Source organism: Haemaphysalis longicornis, unplaced genomic scaffold, assembly GCF_048455015.1.
Source record: "Haemaphysalis longicornis isolate Haplotype H1 unplaced genomic scaffold, Haemaphysalis longicornis Haplotype H1 scaffold_7, whole genome shotgun sequence".
Taxonomy (NCBI): domain Eukaryota; kingdom Metazoa; phylum Arthropoda; class Arachnida; order Ixodida; family Ixodidae; genus Haemaphysalis; species Haemaphysalis longicornis.
The window spans coordinates 26,464,807-26,484,427 of NW_027526422.1; the positions used below are offsets into that span (position 1 = coordinate 26,464,807).

At 45.7% G+C, this 19,621-nt stretch overlaps 1 protein-coding gene across 2 annotated transcripts in view; it reads left to right on the forward strand.

Annotated features, from left to right (window-relative positions):
- LOC144144879 (neprilysin-1-like) overlaps positions 1–13,845 on the forward strand; it is a 119,605-nt gene extending 105,760 nt beyond the window's left edge. For both annotated transcript variants that reach the window (XM_077676379.1, XM_077676378.1), the window contains exons 20-22: positions 3,006–3,110; positions 4,479–4,555; positions 13,372–13,845. In XM_077676379.1, coding sequence (XP_077532505.1) covers positions 3,006–3,110; positions 4,479–4,555; positions 13,372–13,471 — 282 coding nt within the window. In that variant the 3' untranslated portion in view covers positions 13,472–13,845. The remainder of the gene's footprint in view (positions 1–3,005; positions 3,111–4,478; positions 4,556–13,371) is intronic.
- The last annotated feature ends 5,776 nt before the right edge of the window (positions 13,846–19,621 follow it).

Consider the following 19,621-nt stretch of genomic DNA (forward strand, 5'->3'; position numbering starts at 1 on the left):
GTGCCGGGGACACCTTCCGGGCTTCAAAAAGTCATGAGGGACTCCACTAGAAACTATATTGGTCGAGTCGTTATGTCAAGCAATTTTCACTTGCAGCTGAAGTCGCTAACATTGTTATCGAATAATCGCCTGTAATGTCTGACTTTTATGCTTACGGGTGTTTTATTGTCAAACGTTTTACTCTTGCAGGTAAAACTCACCCAGCCTTTTGTGTGTCAGGCTTTTGCGCATTGCTGGAGTGCCATGCGACACCCCAATGTTACAACTTAAGCTACGAGGAGAAATGAAGCGTAGAAGTCATTTAGTGACGCCACCTTTTTGCATTTCCAGAAAGCTTTAGAAAAAAGGAGATGTGAATGGAAGGGGGGGGACAGCTTCGGGGAGTGCTTCGCGGACCCCTGAAAGTCCTTCGCGGACACCCAATTGAGAGCCACTCACTTAGCGAATACAGTTGTGGCAAATCCCCACTGTGCAGTGGACCGAACCTGTTCTATAAATGTCTGCTATTTTACTTACAACAGGGTGTTGAGACCAAATACAAAACTTATTATTCTAGTGATTGTTGGTTTAGCATATTAAGCGCTAGCTAGTTTCTGCATTAGTTGTTGCACAAAAATTAAAAATATGAACGGAAGCAAAGCAATGTCTTCTTGTGAGCCTGCTATTACAACTAAATTCCTTAACAACACGAAAAAAGACGGTAATGGCGTCTCCTACTTAATCATCATTACAGAGGCCAGCACCACGGCAACCTTTACCCGTCATTTTCGAAACTGGTGCTATATCATCCCACGTTCCCTTTCAGTGTCGTATCTTGCCTGCAAACTGTAAAGAATGGTCGGGAAAACACAGGTTGAAAAAAATACGCAGGAACACTGTTCTTATTTTTATTTGTAAGCTACAATAGAACAATGGTGCATTTCTGTGCAGGGTTTCTTCTTTTTTTCTTTCAGTGCAGTTTACAATGTATCGTAATTCGACCAGACATAAGCGATTTTGCATGTACAACATAGACTGGAAGAGTGGAATTTATCTGCAGGTTAAAAGGGAAATCATCCGTACGGGATCCGTGCTGTTTTCTTGCTAACACTGAAGGATGTCGCGGTATATGGCGTAGTTTATGTTTACTAGAAAGCTTTATGGAATAGCTAAATTGATGTTAACGAGAAAGCAACATTGTGCAGATTAGACAATACATCTACATTAGGAGATTGCTCAAGGCTTGAAAAGACGTATAACGAAACAAATAAATTCAATCAGTTGGAATTAATGGGCGAATAGTTCCTATGAATAATAACCACAATTTACGTTGAAATTCGCAGCACTTTTTAGTAGTCATCTTTAAAATTTTCCACACTTTGTTTTCCTATGTGCGCGGGGATGAATTTGAATAGATGTGGCTGGATCTTGCGAAAATAGTTTTCGTTTTAAAGCCTTTGGCTCGAGTAACATGCCGGGGCCAGCTGCATAATATCAAACTAGTTCTGCATATTATATACAGTGCTTCGTATTTTAGTCAAATGTAACATTCTTTACGCAAGCCAGTAAATGTTATCAATGAGGCTCGTAAAGTAGCTCCAGTTTCTTCTTAGTGCACCATAAGTAGTCCAAATATTAGTAAAAAAGGTAAAGTAATAAAACAACTATTTGTCAGTGACTTAGTTCACTGCAAAACAACTCTTCAAAGACATTCATTTACATGCTTAACTGAGAGAGAGAGAGAGAGAGAGAGAGAGAGAGAGAGAGAGAGAGACAGAGAGAGAGAGAGAGAGAGAGAGAGAGAGAGAGAGAGAGAGAGAGAGAGAGAGAGAGAGAGAGAGAGAGAGAGAGAGAGAATGTTTAATGAAGGAAACAGTGGTCGTTGAGCAGTCAGTCGATGGGGCGACTTCGCCTTAGTCAAGGTATACCCTTGCGCATTGTCTGCTGCCCTGGCACGGGTGACCAGAATGATGTTGTCAGCGTGGCGGTAACTGGTCATCAGGCGCACCCACTGCTCGGGGGAAGGAATGGGATTGGGGGTGAGCGATGGGTTTTTTTTGGCAGGGCCACAGCATGTGGTAGGTAGTATTAAGAGAGGGGCGCAAGTGACAGGTGAGGGGTTATTAGGTAGGGGAAATAGACCGTAGTGATATTAATTTAGCCGAGAGCCATTCCCTCACTTAACTGTGTTTCGGATGTGGCTACCGAATTAATGAAATTCAGTTAGGAATGTGAAGCAGGTGTAACCCGACCTTACCTGCTTCACATACCTACCTGAATATCATTAATTTGGCAGCCACATCCGTAATACAGTTAAACGAGGGAATGGCTCACGGTAAATTAACTCTAAACTGACAGCTCTTTGTAGATTACATTATTTTTAGAAATTAATTCCCTTCTATACGAGGCAACAATCATTATATGCCTTCAACCTAACTTTCAGCATCGCACATATTATTGTTGTACCGCAGGGTCGTTTTACCCTGGCTGCGAACACGGCAAATGTCTTTTGCAGCGTCTATAATCGGATGTTATTTGCCTTCTTGCTGTTAGTCACAAAAATAATTTTAAATAGCCAGGCGGGTCTCATGATTGTAGCGCTGAGGCAAAATAATTTATGCCCGGAGCTCATTTAATGAGCACAGGTGCACTTTGGCCACTTCCGTGATACCCAACTGCTTGCTTGGCACAGCCAGCCACTCATTTACGCTGCGAAAGCTAATCCAGAAGTAACCTCCCTTAAGCGGAGCACAAGACATAGCCGACCTTCTCAACGGAAAGCGACTCGACCGAATTAGGGGAGGAAAGATGCTATGCACTAAAAGAATCTATGTACAATCTCAGCATAGATGCTCTGCGCTGTTTCGTAATGCGATCCATTTTGTGCGGGATGGTATACGTCACTCGTGCATAATGCCTACAGTTATAGATGCTCAGTATATGATGCAAGTGCATTATTCATATGCACTTTCTTGCATATTTATCGGTGCTTGTTTTTTTCCTTCCCTTATCTCCGCCCTTCGCAGGCGTACCGCATCAGCCTCGCCAAATTGGGAAAACCAACCGGGATTGCTCTGCCTGGTCTCGAGAGCTTCACCAGTGACCAGATGTTCTTCATTTCCACAGCGACGGTACGTTCAAGCTTCCAGTAGTAATTTTCATTATCTGTATCTAAATGCGGTGCCTCTGAGCGCACGCCTATTTCATGTCCCTTAGTGGGAGCTGTGGAACTCTGTGGAAGCCGGGCCGCATGACTGCTTCATAACTATGGCCTTGACATATTCCTTTCACGCAACCATAAATTATACCGCGCTTACGATACCCTACACCATCAACCAGGCCTGTTGGTGGAACATGCTGCCATTCACGACGGCCTCCACGTGCTTGAAGCATGAGTCTTCGGGTGACGTATACGCGGACTCAATGACGGCGATACGTAATTTAGGCGCGTCGTGCGTATATACCCGCCTGTCTGCACGTATTAATACTGTTCTGGACTCGTACCGATGTCCTACCTATTTTTTTTTTTTTGTTAGGCCGGTATGTGCTTCCTGCTCACATAGCGTTGGATAGAGCCTTCGCATTGTAGACCTCGCACGGCATACCTCGCACGGCCACTCCGACTGCATCTGGTGTTAACCCTAGAAAAACTGCTATTTATTCACGGCTGCACTGTGTCCTCTACTTCCATGGCGGGAAAAGGGCCTCTCCCGTGGACTTGCTAGCTATGGGGACGTTATTCTCCGGAGTCTTCGAGCTGGAGTAGCTTTATCTCCAGCAGTGACTCACCCTTAGCCTGCCTCATGTCACGCCCTGTTTGCACGTATTAACACTATTCAGGACTCGTAGGAAAAGTCGAACATTGGAGCATGGTAAAGGTTGGAGGGCAGGCCGTAGAGTAGCATGTCTAGAATTACCCTAAATTGTGATACTAGGCGGAACGCTTGGCGTTAGCAACTCAAAAACACCTTGAAGTTTGTCAAACATATCTTCACATAAAAAACGCCTAGCAGTTTGCCAAACATATCTTCACGTCAGATGACCGCGGGCTCTTTTGCCTTGGGGACACCAGATCGTCCTATAAAGCCACCTACTATCCGACTGACCTATACTTTCTGGGAGAAAGTCCCGCAAGTGCGACCGTCAGTAAATATCGGGCTGGAACATTTCGTTTTGTGACACCAGATGGTGCATTAAGCCTCGGTGAAATGGCTTTGAAGCAAAAAAGAAGTGTTCTGATTTACATGTGCAAGCTGCGTGCACTATAGTAGTAGCTCCAAATTTTGTTTCCCTTGAACGCCTACAAGATTCCACAGTAGTACAATGGACCGTGGGTGCTCTTTGTAACGCCTCGGTAACTGTTACTCGGAGTTGGGCTGGTGATAACAAATACTAGGCCGAAGCACTGGGCCTGGATAAAACTGCGTTGTTTCATCCGTTTGGTGAACGCAACGAAGAAACAAACCCACTAAAGACTCGTTTTTCTTTCTCCTGTACAGGCGTGGTGCACCAACATGAGGACGCAAGAGCTCAAGAACGACATCCAGTACGACACACATAGTCCATCGAGATACAGGTAACTATACAAAAAGTTGTGAGATAAGTTACTAGTCCTTGTGTTCCGTAAATACTTCAATCTAAAACACTCATTTCCATTTTGAACACGCCCTTGTTTCAGCAGTTCTCCTGCCGGAAATCCTAGTCCCCTTGCTTGAAGAACCGTGTAGAGAATAATCGGCTTTTTACAATGCTTCTACATGCTGATTAATTCGTTATTTTTCATTATATGACAAGAGAGCAACGTCATTTACTCGTGTTCTCTGTCCCAGTAAAATCTGTTGTAATCGAGACTGACGGGTGAATTCTACTTATTGATTGACGTTTTTATATTCCACGTACTTCCTATTTTTGCTACTTTTCGGGGCTGGGCGCTGTCACTGATCAGTAAGCAAGTACGTCTTGTAGATTTTGTTTCTCCTGCGAGCAAGCACAAGACAAAAAAGTATTTGCAGAATTACACCGCATATAGTAAGTCGTTACCAATGATCACATTCTTTATCCCTTCGTGTGCGAATGCACACGAAGGGATAAGTTTTTGTGCGCAACACGTATAATTGCGGTTAATTCTTAACCCGTTTTTGTTGATTTGGGAGTAAGGTGTAGCCAACACCGAAAGAAGCAACACTGAAGCAACACCGACGGAAAATCAGTTTTAGCGTTAGACATTGCTGGCCCCCCTCCACAGCGTAAGCGTGGCGTGGTGTAGCTATTACGCACAGTTCAAACAGGTTGCCCAATTAATTAGTGCTACCTCAATAAGTACTAGCTCCAATGCCGGTAAACAAGACTAATTACTCGAAGCGCAAAACAGAACATACATGACCTGACCTGCATGCTTCACGAAGAAAACATGTTGTCGGAAGCTTGCAGGTTTATAATTATCAAGTTACTCTCCAACTACAACTTTTAACAGCAGCGCATACCGCGCACATTGCGGGTTATATTCAAACTATTTAGTTAAAAGATAACTCCTGCCTGTTCGCCGCCTCTAATACGTACTGGAACGCGCTCCTCTTTTTTTTTTTGCCAGGCTTAGCGCGCACGACAGCTGGGAGATTACAGACACGCCCTCGGGGCGGCCTGCCGAGCCCAGAATTTACGCGCGCCCACAGGCATCTGAGAGCTTATGACAGGGCGGGAGTTCACTCCGACTTTTCCGAGTTTGCGCGGGTACTTACGACTTCGTTTCGATTGGGAACCGTTGGACGTGCAGCGCAGCTTGGGTGCAATCCTGCGGTAATGAGATGGCTGCCGTCCGTCCGATGCCCTCTCAAAATGTCTAGGACTTTCGCTTGTACTTTGCGAAGCAAAATGACTACACAAGCCTGCTTCTGAGCCATTTTTGGGGCAAAGTGATAATCTTGTGTGAGTTTGAGCCGCTCGTAAGCGCATGAAACGGGAGATTAGAGTTTATTATGTGATCCCGTGGCCCGCGAGCGGCCGTTTTCTATCTGGAGAAGTCGAGTCCTACATGGTCGCTTTTGGGGTGTTGTCTCGCTCAGTAAATTGTATTTACTTGCAGTGTCGACAAAATTTCCCCCCAGAGTTAATCCTTCTTCACTACAGAGGCTGAGTATTTTCATGAATTAGGTGCTACTGGCCCAAATATTTACATGCAATGTAGTTTCACCTCAATTTCTGTGCAACATGGTAAACACGGTAGTGAGTTTCGTGATGCTTCTTCAAAATGCATTTCTGGCTTGTATGAACAGGGATTGCGGTTTAAGCAACATTTGTAGGGTGTTCTCTCCCGAAATATTTTTCTCTTTGAGTGTGGACCACGAGGAAGGCGTACCTCTACAAGAAAGCAGGCATCAAGAAACGCTGCTATTCGCAGAGATCTTTCAGATAATGTGACGTAGTGTTCGTTTTGGCTCTGCTACAGTCGACATCTGACTTATCATGCTTGCCTGTCCTATTTCGCGTTTAGTAATTAATGATTTCTGATCACAATGCCGAAGATCGTTAACGACAATAGTGATAGGCTAGCAGTTTTTTTTTTTGCGAAGGTTTCTATGTTTCACTGATGGTGATGTTAGGCCATAATGCACTGCAGGAGAGCCAAATTTTCAGAATGACAGGGGACATGATCATGATGATAATAATAATGAAGTTTGTAAGTGAAATGCCAGAATTGTGGATGATATTAGCACATGCGCTGGTGTCGTCATAAAAGCAAGAAATATAACACTAAAAAAACAGACAGCCGCGAACATTGGTACGCAGAAAGCAAGTTGCTGCATAGAAATTTAAAGTACCCGGTATGGCATACTCACAAAATAAACGGGAAAAAACTAAGCCAGCTTGCGCAATGGTGCAAGCCTGATATCACAGCAAAGCTGTGTTCGTCTCACTAAGCTCAACTCGACGAGCTCTACAACAGTCACTAAGAACCATTTACTCTGTATATATACGGTATATATGGCATTCATCAGCACAAGACCAGATAAAACGCGAAGTAAAGTATAAAAGCACTTTATTAAGTGCAGAGAACTTTAGGGGCTCGCCTTGTCGTCGTAGCTCGTTCGCTGTCGCGCTGTTCGATGTCATCGACTGCCGGAATCAGGCGGCAGAGATTACGGACCAACGTAGTGCCCCATGGTGTAACCGTAACGGCGTACCACTCAAGCTTCAAAAAAACAGGCGGCTAATACAGACATAACCGTTCGAAACTCGTGATCCGCCAGCGCTTGTCATACATCTCCCCGTTGTTGCCTGCTAAGAAAACTGCTTGTACATTTGAGGCAAAATATATGTAATTAACCGGCAGCCCCCGCGTTCATTTAGTTAGGAACGCTCGTTGGGAAGGCTTTCACGATAGCAAGCGAAAAAAGTGGCCGCCAGAAACGGCGCGTTCCAAATTGGCAGGTAAGGTGCCGGCACGTGCGACATGAAAGCAAGCAAAAAAAGAACAGAACTCCCGCTCGCGCTGTTCCAGGTAGGGGGCGCGCGAGCATTGCGAAGGCGGGAAATTTGAATTGCATTGGACAAACCTCCGTTCAATGCATCAAGAGAGGAGTGAGACAGGGAGGCGAAGTTGGTGATGGGTGGTAGCAGTGAGCGAATTACGGCGCCACAGCCCACTATGGCGAATCACTGCTCTGCACTTCCGACAGCTTTCACGTTGAGTGGAACGGCTTTAATTTTTCGCATATTGCCCTCTTCAGCCCTCGTATATTTCATCATCCGCTAGCTCATAGTCTTCGTCGAGTGCTCTCTCGCCGTTGAAGGCCTGCACAGCTTTTTCGTTTTCCTGTTCTTAGGGGGGATCGACTGGTGGTCGCACCTGTAGATGCATCCAACCACCCGTGATTATCAGTGCCTCCGAGCCGGTCGCGTTTTAAACAGAGAGATCCGCTTGTCGTCGGTACGAAGTAGCGACGTCTCGGTATTGTTATTACGGCAGGTGACGTCAGGAGCAAACGACAGGGGGCGCGCGCGTTTATGTTCATTGATGGCGCAAACAATTCTCGCTTGTGACTATATAGTCTTTCTTTATTCAAATGCTTAAATTTCTAATTTACAGTTTTCTGTAGCGGGCGCGTTAGCCCTCCTTAATAAAGTCTGATTCCTGGCCAATCCCCCACGTGGGTGCGTGCCACGTTACAAGGAACATAACGAGACGCATTGGATTGGATTGAATTGGAAAAAAATCATTGCGGCCTGCGAATAAAGTCCTATTGCTAGGTTCCATGACTTGGACGGAGTCGTCACCGCAGATGTAGCCACCCGGCTAGGTTCCCCCGCTTCCCGTCACCGGGTGGCCAGGGTACCATTGCCTGGCCAGCGCCACGATGACTCGCTGGACAGCCTGGAGTTGTAGACTTTGGTCTTCAGTCCGCACCGCCTCCTCGAAGGCTGGCGGCATCCTTCTTGTGTTTGATTCATCCGGGTATGCGCTCACGTGCGCTCACGGGCGCTCGGCATTCTTGGTAGTTCATTGACGGCGCAACCAAGAGCTTAAACAGCTCAGCTTATAAAAAATACAGGCGTCGGTTAACGTGCTTTCAAAGCGGTTGAAACGAGATTAGCGGCCTGATGGTAATGATGTCTGCGGAAATAAAGTTATAGTCATACGTTAGGAGAAGGTGGGATGATTTTTTGTCATTTACTCATTAGCGCCTTATTGGCTCCTCAATCTGTTTGCTCCCTGAATGGCGGTTTCAACGCAAGAAACGGCCCCACACACTCAGCCAGAGCAATGGAATGAAAGCAAAGGGCAATTTTCCAGAAGATTATCGAAGGTTTTAAACGGAACTTTTGGTTAAGTTCAAAGATCCAATGACTAGTTCGCCGGTGCCTACACAGATTTCTATCAGTCGCCTGAGCTGACATGAACAGTTTTGGAGCATGTGCCTTGAAACAATGTGCACCGAGATTGTCGGGGACTTGCTGAGGACTTCAGGTAAGCTTGCAATGTCCCCTGAGGGCCATTAATAAATTGAGGTGTCATGAATCTGTGGCCAATCCTACGAATAAAACGGCTCCAGCTATTGTTTTTGGCGACAATGAACGAATGATAAGCTGAGAGTGTTGTGTGAACATGTCGCGCTGTAAAATAAGCAATCAGTGTTATCTCTTCAGCCCCTACACTATATACATTAGTGAAATCATCGTACTCCTGAGGTAGGGCCTAGTCATAAAAAGGAAATCGCCCTCATCATAGTTGTATCTTTGTTTAGTTTTCCCATTGTCCAGTGTTATATGGCAATGATGTTCCCCGAAACCAAAAAGTGTGTTAAAATGATATTTCTTTACGCAACTTATTTAAATCTGGTTTTTAGCACCAAACGTGCCGCTGCTCAACGAATTCAATTTTGGAACGGAAGACAGAATGAATTACGCAAGTCTGAATAAACTCATTATCACAACAATTCTGAAACCGTCGATAAATTATGAGCGAGTAAATTTTCCAGCCTTCGCACTAGGCGCCGGTTTATATCATTATTCTATGGTGACTACAGTGGGGGCCCATAGAACTATTGGATAAGCCTTAACCTGACGTGATGAATGAAATTTTTATAGTCCTGTTCCTATAGTTGATAAGACGTCGGAACGCCGAGCATGAAGTCCCGAGTCTAATCATTCCAACCGCGGACAGTGCATTCCAGATGAAAGCTGAATAAAAAAAATGCAGTAAAAAGAAGATGAAGTAACATACTGGAATGAAGCGCTTAGGTGTGGAAGAACGAGAAATTTTAACAAGTGTTCAGCCAGGTAAAGTAGACACGAAGGAAGACTGGCCGAAACCTTAGAACACTGAAAGGCCAAAATATTAGCAGACAAGCAGTCTTTAAAAATACCTCAAAACGAAAGAACTACAAAATAAAATTAAGAAGTTCAAAGAGTGGGGCAGAAATTAAAAAAAGAAGAAGGAGGTAAGCTTGTTCTTCCTTTAGGTTTGTGCGGCTCATTTTACGTTATTCCTTCTCTCGATCGTCGACGTTTTTTTTTTTTTCAATTTAGCGATAAAAAAATCGCGTTACTTCCCTGTTCCTGTACCACTAATGTTGCTTTTGAAGTTCAATAATGGCGGAGCCGTTTATTTATCATCCTACTTACAATATTGTGTCCTAAGGCACGTGAGGATACGAGCGTGACCAGATTGGTGCGCTGCACTGGGCTATGCTGACAGCCGTTCCTCGATCTTATTCGGTTGCCCTTTACTCTCTGGGCAATATCGAATTCCGCGTCCGGCCCTACCAGTCACGCTGCCCTTTGTTCGAGTCACGTGGCCTACCGCATTCGATCTGCAAGAAGCGAGGTTTTTTTTTTTCCTGAAGCATTCAAATGATTGAAATTAAGAATATGTGACACTCCAATCACTTTTTTATATTGGAGATGGCTCGTGTACCATGAGCCATTAGAATCTGGTTACTCATTTCTTTGTTTCCGCACCTATTTCGCTTCTTTGCCGTTTATACTAGCTATTCCCTTTTGTTCTTTTGTTTTGGCGCTGCTTAGTTGTATTCTCTGAAATATGCGTCATTTTGTGCGGGTCGCACTTGCCATCTTCATGATCATCGAAAGTGTCTTCCAACAGCATACTGAGGCTTCTCTGTAAAACGTACACACACAAAAAAAATTCAATTCCATTCAATTTTATTCTTATCGTACTGTTCACGCGCCATCTGGGACAGCGCGCGACTTGCCTGAATTTTTTTAAACCTCTGTTTTTTACTTTATTTATTTTTATTTCATTTTAATCGGAAAGAACATTGCTTCAGCCGCTTATGTACGTATATCTTGCCTCAAACACACCAGGTGTTTCTTTGGCGCAGAAGTAAGTGAGCATATTTCTCTCATACCAGTGGTTTCAGGAGCTTTGAACGGCTTTCCCTATACAGGGTGTCCCAGCTATCATGCACCAAGATTAAAAAAAAATAATAAAGGCGCAACTCGAATGAAACCAGGTGCATAATGTTTGCAGTAATGTGAAGAAGCGGACAGTATTTTTTTCTTTAATTAGACTTAATTAACTAATTGTAATTAATTATCTAACTCGAGAAATACTGTCCTAATCACTAAAGGGTCAATTGATTGATTGTGGGGTTTTAACGCGCCGACGCAACGCAGGCGATGAGGCGCGCCGTAGTGGAGGGCTCCGGATTCATTTTGACCACCTGGGGATCTTTATCGTGCGCCGAAATCTCGTACACACGGGCGTTTTCGCTTTTCGCCTCCATCATAAAAGCGGCCGCCGCGGCCGGGAATCGAACCCGCGACCTCGTGCTCAGCAGCGCAACGCCTTAGCCACTGAGCCACCGCGGCGGGTACTAAAGGGTCAATGAGGCACTTGTAGGTACCCACGTGGGGCATCTAACTGCGGTATTTTCAGCGATCAACTAATTGCGTACACATTTATTCTGACTGATAAAGGAAACCCGCGAAATATGAAAAATACCACGTGACGGCGCCTCCGCGCGCACCGTAAAGCAACGCCCTCAAACAGGCTGCGTCTGAGTTAGCCAGAATGAAATAGACAAAAGAAAGAAAGAAGAAATCGCGACTGAGTTTGTTCCCTATCTGCACACGCGTCCCGGGAATCTTATTGCTGCTGCTCCTTCCATGCATGCTATTATCAAGGTGATGCGCTGTCTCTTCAGGCGGGTAACACGCGAAGCAGTTGCTTTCAATCAGCTTTGTTTGGAGACGCTGCTTTACAGTGCGCGCGTAAGCGTCGTCACGTGGTATTTTTCATATTTCGCGGGTTTCCTTTATCAGTCAGAATAAATGAGTACGCAATTAGTTCGTCGCTGAAAATAGCGTAGTTAGATACCCCTCGTGGTTACCTACAAGTGCCTCATTGACACTATAGTGATTAGGACAGTATTTGTCGAGTTAGATAATTAATTACAGTTAATTAATTAAGTCTCATTAACGAAAAAATTACTCTCCGCTTCTTCACAGTACTGCAAACATTATGCACTAGGTTTTCTTCGAGTTACACAATTTCTCTTTTTTTAAATCTTGGTGCATGATAGCTGGGACACCCTGTATACGCCTTTTGACGAATTTCTTGACTTTTTCCCTGGTGACTGAATCGAGTGACTGACAGACAGACAGACACACCAGGATTTTTGTGTTTCTGTAGCCCAAGAAAGTCTTGCCGTTAAAGAAAGGACGAACTTTAGGACCATTCCATACATAGAGTACAACGCAGTCGAAGCTATTCAAGTAGTCCGCAGCAAAAAATAAACAAATTGTATCCCTCCGCCTTTCGTCGCGGCTCAGATGCGTGCGCCGGGGAATAACACACGTCCGCAGGACCAAGGCTCGAAACGCAGCCTGGGATGGTTTTGCGGAAAGAATTTTTTTACATCAATAATGACAGTAACAAGGAAATAAGATAAGCACAAATTCTGCTGTCAACATGGCTGAAAGGAAAGACAACAGCGGCGAAACCGTTCGCGCCATCTGCCGAAAAGTTCGAACAGGCTCATCTCGCGGCATTCTGCTTGGACACGTGGCGCCATCCCTGAGTCCCTCTTGTAACAAACACTGAAAACAAAGTACCGTCAAATATTGCGGCGTTAAACGTACGTAAACTTTGTCTGTTCATATAAGAATAACAATAACCGAATCAAAAGATAATTGAGTTCATAGAATTTGCAAGTTTATTGCTTTGAGCAGCCTTACGCCCTACTTTCATTGTCGCAGGTAGCGCCCAATTACGCTATCCAGCCTTGGCAGCGTCGCACGCTATGTATGAAACGGAGCTTGAATGCCGAAACAAAGTGTCCCAACTAGGTTATCCACTTCAAATTTACATCAGTGAATAAATTTGTGCCCGTTACATCTTTCTGTGCTTGTCCACTTCTTGCACAGCGCGAAGTCATGGTTCACGCTCCCTCTTGTCAACGAGAAGGCTCGAAATGTTCTAAACTGACGCATAACATACCCAGCTTTCTCGCTCAAAATTCCGACCTCTCAGGAACCTAGGAAAATTACTTCAGGAAAGTGATATTCGGACTAAGCAAGAAGTCAAGGTGAAGATGAAAAGACTAGAAGTATTTTCCACGATTCTGAATAGTTTATGTGCAATTCGCTGTGAAATCTTACTCCCCATGCATTTCTATGGGATAGTTTCCATGGCTCAGGAACCTAGCCGCAAAACGTGCAAGACTTGAAACTGTGCGGAAAGAAAGTTTTCACCCCCAATATTAGCAGCGCAAAAGAATTTTACGTTACGCTAAATAACTACAGAGTAATCGCTCTTGAAAGGACTGCCATGAGCGGGAAAGCTGCACATGAAATAAGTACACACATTTGGCGATACAAGATAATTTTCAGTTGCACATTTTTTTCTTATCCGTGTCCTCTTAAACCCAGGGTCAACATCCCCATGGGCAACCTGGTGGAGTTCTCGCACGCCTTCGGCTGCCCCGAAGGGACGCCCATGAACCTAACGAAGAAGTGCATACTGTGGTGAACGACGCCGAGTGCCGACAGGTCGTGGCTCGTGGCAGGGAGGTAGCGGAGGTCTCGACCCCGGCCACCGACCGCTGAACGGAACCCAGCTGCCAGGAGAAAGCTGGGCAACGGAGAGTGAAGAAGACATCCCTTCGCTGAGGCTTCTCTCCACCAGTGGCTCGCAGCTCATACCGCACAAGAGAGCATTAACTGTTGTATATAGGCGCGTCATTTCACTCTACTTCATGTCCTGTCGCGCAGAACCTGCATCCGCGCATGGTACATCGCGAAATGCTACATCAAGAAGAAGAGAATCTCAAACGAAAAGTAAAAGTGATCTTTCCAAATGTGCTCACTTTTTGTAAACGCAAATTCGTGGTTTGAATTTCTGAATGTTTTTGTTGCTTTCTTTGCAAGTGGAAGCAATGTGTGTTTGCCTTGAGTTTAATTCTTGACCTAGCAAACTAGTCCCAGGTGATGTTGCAGGCAGGAATCAGACATTGATTGTTATGAGCCTTTCCATTGCCTGTGACGTTTGTTGTTCGATTTATTGCGTTGCAGCTGAGGCTGTCGCATTCGCGTCTTTGTGGGGTTTTTTTGTATACTAGACGATTTATCTTTTCACTTTAAGAGAAATCACTGTCCGGGGATAATGTTTCCCGTGTCTTGATAAAGAACGCCAGAGAATCTCCCGATACGGATGATTTTTCACACCACGAGTAAAGTTGTTCCAAGCAACATTGTTTTGAATACTCATACACGAGTCGGCCTTCATGGCGTGCCCAACTACAAAAAATTACAGAAAAATAGTGTAATAATCTTCCCTATCTCCCAGAAGACTCTAGCATTTTAGAATACATTTAGTCTGGATAGTTCTTTTCTATCCCTCAAACATATGAGTCGTTGTCGAAACACTTGGGCTGTGTTGAGATACCTTCAACTCAATATACAGTTCCCCATGTCCCCAAGGTGTCAAGTGCCAATGGTCAAATCTTCATTGAAAAAAGACATTTAAAGGGTACCGAAGTGCTATCTTTATTCCTTATTGCTTCGCTTGCGGCAAGTACAAAAACCCTGATGGGACGAACGAGCTATCCTGGCCGTACATTTGACACAAAAATGATGGCGCAAATTAACCAGACTGAAGAACCGCCGCTTCATGGCATTTGTATGCGAGCAAGCTCAGACTGAAAGACACTAGGGGCAGTGAATCCACTTGCACATATTAAATCATTGCGTAAAAATCAATTACATAATTAGAGGAACAAAGAATACACGTGAGACATTTTCTTCTCATTTTGTTGAGGCGTGTTTGTGACAGTCGAAACTTTTATGGTCGCTGGCCGCAAGATATGTCATAAAGTTTGCTCAATCCGCATAGACTTAATGCAGTGCCAAAACAACACTAAACGTACGAAAGTTGCCCTGAGGATACGTGATGAAGGCAAGACGTACACTGGGGCAAGGTCCAGTTGACCTCTAAACAAACCAGAGTATTACCAGTGCTTGGAGTTTCACCTTCGGTTTAAACGACCGACTTGAATAGAATCACAAAAAACATTGGTCGCCATACCGCCCTGCAAAACTGGATGTCCAGTAAGGCTGCTGTAAACCACTACAAGCGGCGATGGAGCAGTGTATTAAATGTTTCCTGTCCTCTCGGCGGGCTTGTTTGCGCTCGGTTAGTGTCACTAGATAAGGGTACTCCGTGTCGGCACTTTTTTCTCTTATTATAGAGTTTTATCTGACCGTTTCTGACGGCCGCTAGCAAGCGGGAGCGCCATTGCGCATGCGTGGCGCCCTAGCGCGCTACCGGCGATACCGGAGCGGCAGCTTACGCTACCGTGCGGAATTTTAGCATGGCTGCCCCCGCGATGCGAGCGCGCTACGGCGAACTCCGTTTCATCAGTTGAAACACGAGCGACGAAACCGCGAAAGCGCTTCCGAATAGTCAATGGTGCTGCACACCTCAAAGAGCTTTAGAACGGAAGCGAAAAACGTCGACCAAAGCGTGGGGCTGCTTCTATGCAGTGCCGAGAAAGACAGCCTTGGCTATTCCAAAGTTTGTCGGCTTATTTATTGTTATTTAGAAAAATTATATCATGTCAGCGACTACATTATACAAAAAAAAAAGGTTAAATGAGGCCAAGAAACACGGTATTTTGCTTCGTTTGGGCGGCGAAATACAAATTATTACGTTTCCTTTAGAGTCAAGTTTTGGTTTACACGCGCACGCGAAACGACCGTCGAGGGAGATACGGTTATCGCTTAGCTAGAAGAAGCCTTTCGGCTGCGGTCGCTCCAGTTGTGCTGAGCGGGACGTCGGGAGCATAGCGGAACGTCAAAAACGGTGAGCTAAAACTCTCTATTGTTACGCGCCGCTGCCATGATCATTGGCCAGTTCGCACTACGAGACATTTGTTTACACTGCGACGGTTCATGGCGCTGCCATTTTGTTGTCTATCTGTTTCAGGCGGTCAACTCTGGTAGGCTTAGCATGCCCTCCCTGCTCTGCGGCTGCGCGCTGCTGACGTCATTTGGAATGCGAATCTAAGATAACGCGTGTAACAGCATTTAAGCAGCACAAGTGGGCCCAAAATGCGGCAAATGCTGGGTCCTGCCTAGCCTCACGCATGCGCTCAACGTCTTGGGCAAGAACTGCTTTATTTAGTGACACTTGTCCTGCGCAGCCTTCAAGGTAATCTTCAAACATGATCTTTACCAGGAACCCATGAGGGGGGGGGGGGGTCCCATTGTTCCCAGGCGCCTTATCATCCATAGTGTGGTTTTGATGCTTGTTTTGTGGTTTCCTTAAATGAATTGTGAGCTCTATGCTGTATGCCTGATTAGCCTGACGCATGCGCTCGGTGTCCTAGGCCTTGGAGCCTCGGCGTTTTTGTCAACGGAGATCGTTTTTGCCCACGGCGATGAAACCGTTGCGGGTTTCAGGTATACAGCTTTGATGTAATATAGGTAGGATGGTAAGGTCGCTGTGAGACTAGAGTCATTTGATGCCGACTCGTTGGTCGAATACAATTAGATAGGAAAGAATGGCCTGGAATGCCATACGTCCAACCAGGTGTAAAATTGACTAGAATATTACTGTAACAAACACTCTGTATATCGAATTCTCTCAGGCGAAGTTCTGGACAAAGGCTTATGCCTTCCACCATGGGCTCGTACTCAAGAGCAACCCCTTGGGCGGGTGTGGTGGAGATGCGTTGGGCGCGGCCGAGATTTGCGGGAGTGCAGTGCACTCTAGGAGTGGTAGTGTTACTTTCAGAGACCTTCGAGAGGGACGTAAGGTGGCCTCAGATCATTCGTTAGATCCACAACTTCAAGTGCTCAAAAAATCCCCAAAACGTCTGCGTGATCAGCAGAAATTAAAACAAAGTAACTGACCTGAACACACAATGTTATGAATTCTATTTTATGGGGGCAAATCAGTGGCGTAATATTGGTGTATTAATGGAGCCTTTTTACAACGTCTTGTTACTGTAAATGAGCCATGCCAAACTGAATTTTCGCTTATGCCAGTGTTGGTGTATCGCTTTTTTGCAGGTTGTACACTTGAAGTGGCTGATGGACATTTGCTAGGCCTTACAAGTTAAGAGACTTTGAATCAGGAGTTTGTGGAAGTTGCAGTAGCGCTAGTTTGTGACCAGTCACAACGAAGGCTTTTTATGCTCTACTAGTTTCTAGACCCTAAGTGGCTCCTCATCAACTGTAGTATTAAGTGAGCGTTCCTCGAACCGCTGTAATCAACTGGCCGACTAAAATGGCATTACGACTATACGGTATTTCCAACGAAATAGATATTGCAAGAATGTTCGAGCATTGGGAATTTATATTGTCCTTGTGCACGACCACTAAACTCGCATGTGACCGACGTGACCGACACTCGCATGTCTCATGCACTTCATGACCAGCGTTATACCCTTACAACACCCCAGTGAGGAAGCTACAACTTTGAGAGGTGACCTCCAGGTACTACAGCCAGAAGTGGCTACGAGGAAACTCAGGAATTTGCATCGTACAAATGCCACAAGATTTACCATCCCTTCGATGGCTACGACCCTTACCATCCCTTCGATGGCTACCTTGGCTACGACCAAGATTTACCATCCCTTCCTTAAGAAAGTTGAGAGAAGCGCGAAATCTAAAAGTGCCTCCACCCTTCGCTAAAAGTGCGCCCAATCTAGCGTCAAATCTTCAAAGACCCAAATAGCATAGAAGAACGAACCCATGCGACAATTTTTCGCGCACTAAGTACACGCACCTACGAAAGATCTAAATGTATACCGACACGTGGTGTGTTGTCTTATCTAGAACCGTTCCTTTTCACGATTTCAAATCAACAGGTTGACACAGTGGAATCCCGGTTTCACGCACGCGCCGCGTGTCCAGAGATCTATCTTATCAGAGCTTTTCGGTCGAACAACTGGTCTATGGGGAAATGCATTAGTGTTTTGATGGAACGCCGTCGGTCCCACTAAGACAAATTTCGCTTTAATAGGCACTCGAGTGGGCCGATCACAAAGTTCTCATGTATTGCCTTGCTATGAGCACGTAATAAGCAGCAAGGCACTGAAAGAAATGAGGTTGGCATGCTATATTGGTGAGAAGCAAGGACCTTTATTTTTTTCTATCATGCTTTCTTAACCCAAAACCTCCTCAAGGGTTTCTTATCAACTTATTTAGCGATGCATTTATTATTTTAGGGCCACTCAAAAGCATGCCTAGAGACCATGCTCGTTTTGAATGGAGGTTGTGAGGAAGTTTGGCAACCTGAAATTGCCTTGCCGTTGCAGCTTCGTTTTTAGGGCCATCGGGTTGGAGTACAAAAATGGAACTCCACCTCTGCCTTTGAACACGTCGAAATAAATAAAACAAATTTAGAACTGCGACCTGGCTTATGGCTAAATTGGAGAGGAAGGAGGAATAAACTTTATTTCTATATTAGTTCTGGAGTAGTAGCAATGGGGGGTCTTCTCAGTCCAGAAGTCCCTGGGCGGTTGCGGCCAGGCGGGCCCTTTCAACCAGCCGAAGCTGATCGCCGGGGTCCGGGCTGGCTGGCATGCCTTGCCACTGCTCATGGTTGGCGGAGGGAATAGGGTGGAGGGACGGTGTGAGGGAGTACGCCCTGTAGAGTGTGCCGTATTAGGGACAGCAGTTGCAGGTGGCGTAGTAGGAGGTGGGGTGGACGGCGTGGAGGAGGGTGCCGTGTGGGTAGGTGTGGGTTTGAATGCGGCGGTAGGTGGCGGCTTCTTCCTTAGTCAACTTGTCCTGGGGCGGGGGTAAGATGAGGCATTCGAGGCGCTAGTGTTCGAGGATGTCTTTGAATTTTTGAGGCACAGAATGGTGGACTTCCTACGGTGATGCTGGAACGCCCGGTAGATATGCGCGCGGGTGGCAGCATGAGCCGCCTCATTCCCCTCCAGAGACTCATGTCCCGGGGTCCAGAGAATGTAGAGGTAAGGGGGGCTAGGGATGGACTGCAGTATGCGGATAGCTAAGGGAGCAATGTGACCGGCCGCGTAATGGCGACGGGCAGCTTGCCAGTCTGTGACAATGGTTATAATGTCTTGAGATGTAGTGGCGGCGAGGGCTATTGCGATTTCTTCTGCAGTTGGGGAATCGTTGCCAATTACTGTTGCGGAAGTCTATTTAATTCCTCGGTGGTCTACTGTTGTAATTGCGAAGGCTATTTAGCGGCATATTTGGCAGCGTCAACGTAGCGGATGTCTCGTGGCTTGACATGAAGCATCTTGCGTAGCATTTGATTGCGGGCTTGTCGGCGACCCTGGTTATGAACGGGTTGCATATTCTTGGGTACTGGGGCAACGGATATGAAGTCCCGTAGTTTTAGGGTGATGCGTTGGCGGGGCTTGTGGGCGGTAGGTAGTTGGTAGCCGAGGTGAAGGAGGAGGTGACAGCTTGTGTGTGAGGGCTTGAGCCGTTCGATCTGGTTGACATGATCGGCCTCTCGAAGTTCGTCCCTGGTGTTATGAATTCCCATCTATAGTGATTTGGCAGTGGAGGTTGTCTAGGGTAGCCCAAGTGCTAATCTATAGGCTTGCGGGATGATTATGTCGAGTTTTTAAATGTCACTATTTTTGAGAGCCAATATATGTTTGAGTTACATATAGTAGGTTTACATATAGTATAG